General features: G+C 62.8%; 1 protein-coding gene across 1 annotated transcript in view; it reads left to right on the top strand.

Moving 5' to 3' along the window:
• UNCX (UNC homeobox) overlaps positions 1-4,132 on the top strand; it is a 4,459-nt gene extending 327 nt beyond the window's left edge. Inside the window, exons 1-3 of the mRNA XM_019747447.3 lie at positions 1-184; positions 428-603; positions 2,605-4,132. The exon at positions 1-184 is cut by the window's left edge and continues 327 nt beyond it. Of these exons, the coding sequence (XP_019603006.3) occupies positions 1-184; positions 428-603; positions 2,605-3,741 (1,497 nt within the window). The 3' untranslated portion in view covers positions 3,742-4,132. The remainder of the gene's footprint in view (positions 185-427; positions 604-2,604) is intronic.
• The last annotated feature ends 659 nt before the right edge of the window (positions 4,133-4,791 follow it).

The following is a 4,791-nucleotide window of genomic DNA, read 5'->3' as shown; positions in this document are numbered from 1 at the left end:
TACGAGCTGGCTGGCCACCAGCTGCAGTCGGCCGCCGCCGCCGCCGCCGCCGCCTCGGTGCCCTTTTCCATCGACGGCCTGCTCAGCGGCTCGTGCGCCGCCGCGGCTTCGGTGGTCAACCCCACGCCGCTGCTGCCGGCGGCCTGCGGGGTAGGCGGCGACAATCAGCCCTTCAAGCTGTCAGGTAGGCGCAGCAGGCGGGCAGTGCGAACGTGGGGGGTGGATAGGGAACCCTCTCGGGCAAAGGAGTTGAATTTCGGGCGGCTGAGAAAAGGGCTCTCCTGGGTCCCCGCCCTCCACCCCACACAGGGCTCGCGGCTGCCCTCTCGGTGGACGCTGGACCCAGGGCGGCCCGGGGACAGCAGAGGGGGGTGGATCTGGCTCAGGCCGTGGCTGAGCCGCGTGGCGTCCTCTGCACGCCCCGCAGACTCGGGGGACCCAGACAAGGAGAGCCCGGGCTGCAAGCGGCGGCGCACCCGCACCAACTTCACGGGCTGGCAGCTGGAGGAGCTGGAGAAGGCGTTTAACGAGAGCCACTACCCCGACGTGTTCATGCGCGAGGCGCTGGCGCTGCGCCTGGATCTGGTCGAGTCCCGAGTTCAGGTAAAGAGCCGCCGTTCCTCCCAGGAGCCCGCATCTCGCCTCTCGGCCTGCCCCGCACCGCTCGGCCTTTGTTCTAGGTGGCGACGCGTCCTCAGTTCCGAGCCCGCCTGGCGCTCGAGTGCGGGAAGATGCGGGGGCTAGGGTATTCCGGGGCTTGGCCCCTCGCGGAGAGGGAGGTGGGAGTCTCAGAAAGGCGAGGCGGCTCGAGAGGGGCCGACGACTGCCCCAAAGTAGTGAGAACTGCCGCTGCGTCCGAACCGGGGAGCCGTGTGGTGGGTTCGGACAACGCGCGCAGTGAGGCCTCAGGCTTGGGCCGGAGAGGTGGCAGGAGGAGCCGCCGGCTGGACTTGGCCGAGACCCGGCGAAGGCAGACCCGCCCCGACCTGGAGCAAACGTGTCTGTTTGTTTACCTTTTGCCTCTAAAATATTCAGATGGAAACGTGTTTATTCATCGCTTTGCAGGAGGGGACAGCTGAGGAAGGGGGTGAAAACTTCTACAATTAACGCAGAGAAAAAGGGGTGTCTGAATCTTTAATTCCACGGTCATTTCTTTTTCCCTTTCCCTGTAATTCTGATTTTCATTTGGAGACTGCCAAAGGTATTCTTTTTAAAACTACAGCGTCAATTTGGTAGGTTAAAATTCAAGCTGAATCGGGCATAATTAGGTGTTTCCGTGAAGTACAAAAATCTTTTCGCAGGGTCTGTGTGGTGCTGGCTGGGTGTGCAGCCACCGGCGCCCCCTTTGAAGCAGAGGCCGCCCATAGCCAGTTCAACACCAACAGTTGTGCCTAAACGGTGTTCAGGTCCTGAGCTTGGGCCGCCTGCCCCTCATGACCTCTGCTGTTTGGAAACCTTTTCGTCCAATTTGTTGTAAGTGTCTTATGTGAAGTCAAGACCTCTTCCTTTCTCCTCTAATACAATAATGAGTCATTCATGGTGACAAGGCAGCCTGCAATTTGCACCAAAAATAAAACATGAAAATTTAAAAAGGAGAAAGAAAGGGCAGTTACAACCTTGGGGAGGTTTGCAGCTTAATACCTGCACCTTGGTACAGGCGAGGCTGCCTGTGAGCTGGCTGCCTGCTGATGGGCCAGGTCTCTAGACAGACACAACAAAGAATTCGGATGATCAAGATTTCCTGGGGGTTCCTGTACCTGGGGCTCACAGGGAGGTGTGACTGTGTCCGGTGGTGGAGCCAGGGTGTAGGCAGCTGCTCCCCCAGAGTGCTGCGGAGGCTCCCCAGGGCAAGGCCTGCAGAGAGGGTGGAAGAGGCAGGATGGCCCAGGCCTCCTCTGCAAGCTGGCAGCTGACCTCCAGCTTCCCTGCCTCTCCCGCCCCAGCCCCAGCCCAAGCACAACTGGTCTGAGAGCACTGGCGCCTCCAGAAGGATGTGTGAATGTGTTGAGGGGGGCAGGCTACTGAACTCCCCGACACCGAGTTGAAGGGCTGGGCTTCCCAGGCCCTTCTACAAGAAGAAGCATCCAGATTTCCCTTCACGGGAACCGCCAAAATCTGGGCTCTGACCCAGTCTCCAGGGGGCTGGAGACAGGTGTGGAAGGCGGCTGAGTCCAGCCACCTGGTGCTCTGGGGCCAGACGGTCAGCGCCAGGCCACGCGGGCTGCTTAGAACACGAGCTGTGAGAAGCCAGGAGGGGCGAGGCAGGCCCTGCTCTCTGCCTCCCCATCAGAAACCCGGTGCCCTCCGTCAGGGGCCAGACCGGCCCTGCCCAGCCAAGGGGCAGCTCCCAGCTCCTTGAGGTGAGAAACCAGAGCAAGAAGCTGGCCGGGAGGCCCCACCTACCTCCTTCTGGGTGGAAAAGATTTCCTTTGGAACCTGCAGCCTGAGTGTGAAGCCCAGCCCAGGGCTGGCACGGCCTGGCCTTGTGGCTTGGTTCCCAGAGACAAGGTTGTGCAGGCCTGTCTGGGGGGAGTGGGGAAGCCCACAGCCCCCGGCGAGCTCGCCGCCTGATCGCGCCTTCCTTTCCCCATCCGGCTGCTCTAGGTCTGGTTCCAAAACCGCCGGGCCAAGTGGAGGAAGAAGGAAAACACGAAGAAGGGCCCGGGGCGGCCGGCGCACAACTCGCACCCGACCACGTGCAGTGGCGAGCCCATGGACCCGGAGGAGATCGCTCGCAAGGAGCTGGAGAAGATGGAGAAGAAGAAGCGCAAGCACGAGAAGAAGCTGCTCAAGAGCCAGAGCCGTCACCTGCACTCGCCGGGCGGCCTGTCCCTGCACAGCGCACCCAGCTCCGACAGCGACAGCGGCGGCGGCGGCCTGTCCCCGGAGCCGCCCGAGCCGCCGCCGCCCGCCGCCGCGGCCAAGGGCCCTAGCGCGCACGCTGCGGGCGCTGCCGGTCCCGCATCCGCACCGCCGGGCGAGCCGCCAGCGCCGGGCACCTGTGACCCCGCCTTTTACCCGAGCCAAAGAAGCGGCGCCGGCCCGCAGCTGCGGTTAGGCCGCCCCGCGGACAAGGACGCGGCCCCGTGCGCTCCCGGAGTGGCGGCAGAGCGAGGCGCCGCGGGCCTGCCCAAGGCCAGCCCGTTCAGCGTGGAGAGCCTGCTGTCGGACTCGCCGCCGCGCCGGAAAGCCGCCACTGCCAACGCCGCGGCCGCCGCTGCCGGGCTTGACTTCGCGCCCGGGCTGCCGTGCGCGCCGCGGACCCTCATCGGCAAGGGCCACTTCCTGCTCTACCCCATCACGCAGCCTCTCGGCTTCCTGGTACCGCAGGCTGCGCTGAAGGGCGGTGCAGGGCCGGAGCTGGCGCCCAAGGACCCTCCGCCCGCGCCCGCCGCGCCGCCGGCGCCGCCGGCTCAGGCCAGCTTCGGGGCCTTCCCGGGGCCCGGCGGTGCCCCGGACTCGGCCTTCGCGCGCCGCAGCCCGGACGCCGTCACCTCCCCGGGGGCCCCGACCCCGGCGCCTTTCCGGGACCCAGCCACGACCGGGGACGGCGGCGGGGACTCCACGGACGCGGGGGCCGCCTGCGCAGCGGCCCCGCCGCCGCCACCGCTCGCTCCGTCGCCCGGGCCCGGCTCGCGGGCGCCCAGCCCAGCTGGGGAGCCGGCCGTCTGCGGGGCCCCCGAGCCAGGCGCCGCGGCCGGACCGAGCGCCCCGGATGGCGAGGAGGTGGACATGGACTGACGGCCGCGGCTGCAGCGGCCACGAGAGGCGCGTAGCCGTCCCACGCCGGTGGCTCAGGCTCCGACTCACAACGAAATCAGGTGATCGGCTTAGAAACACTGCTCTTTCGTCTTCTGTTTTCTTCCTTTTATTTTATTTTATTTTATTTTATTTTATTTTTTAAGAAAGACGCTGTATCAATTCGGACCTAGGCAGCAACCGCAGGACTTGGGGTGAGGCCCTCCTCCTCAAGGGAGAAAAGAAAAAGACACCCCGAATCCATACTCCCCCCAAAAAAACCCACAACAAGAATCCTCAGCCTTGTAAAATGCAAAAATGTCTAAGAATATTTATATATGTACCATTTTTGATAAATAAAGCTGGTCAAACGCAAGCTCTCAGGTCCGTCTTTTCAAATTTCCGCGTGCTCAGTCTGGCTCCCCTCTCCTCCATTTTCCACTCCTCTCCCCGCGGGTGGGGCAGGGACGAGGTTCCCCACCTCCCCCGAGGTCCGAGCTTAATGCCTCCTTTTGTGTGCGTGTGTTTGTGTTTTTTGATTGAACAAATTTATGCATCCGCAGCTCCCCCTCTTCTGTCCTCCCCCTGGGTCCCCCTCCTGCCCCGCGCCGCACACACGCGCGCACACACGCACACGCGCCCCCGCGCACTGGCACACGCCGGGGCGCGCTCAGCGCCGGGTGACGGAGCCGGGGGCTGCAAGGGCCGGGCCGCTGGGCTCCTGCAGAGTTTTGATATGAAAGTAATTATTTTCCGGTGGCTGCTACGGGGACTGGGTTTCTTGCCCAAAGGGTTATTATACATTACCGATTTCTAGTGATATGAAATCACATAAACTTCCTACAATAATAGAATTAGCATGAAAGGCTGGGGTGTCAAATTGAAATTGGAGAATAATAGCGCCGGCAGCTGGGGGAGTGCGTGCGCATATTGGAGCGGAGATGGGGAATCGTGGGGCGGAATTTTCATGAGCTGCACTCTTTGTCAGCGCTCTTGTAGCCGGCTATATTAAGATAGATGCCCAATGATATCCCTCATTGTTCTGTCGCTTAT

Source organism: Rhinolophus sinicus, chromosome 5, assembly GCF_057876585.1.
Source record: "Rhinolophus sinicus isolate RSI-liver-muscle chromosome 5, RSI-T2T, whole genome shotgun sequence".
NCBI classification, from domain to species: domain Eukaryota; kingdom Metazoa; phylum Chordata; class Mammalia; order Chiroptera; family Rhinolophidae; genus Rhinolophus; species Rhinolophus sinicus.
The sequence above is the reverse complement of the archived record's forward strand: the minus strand, read 5'-3'. Positions and strand labels throughout refer to the sequence as shown.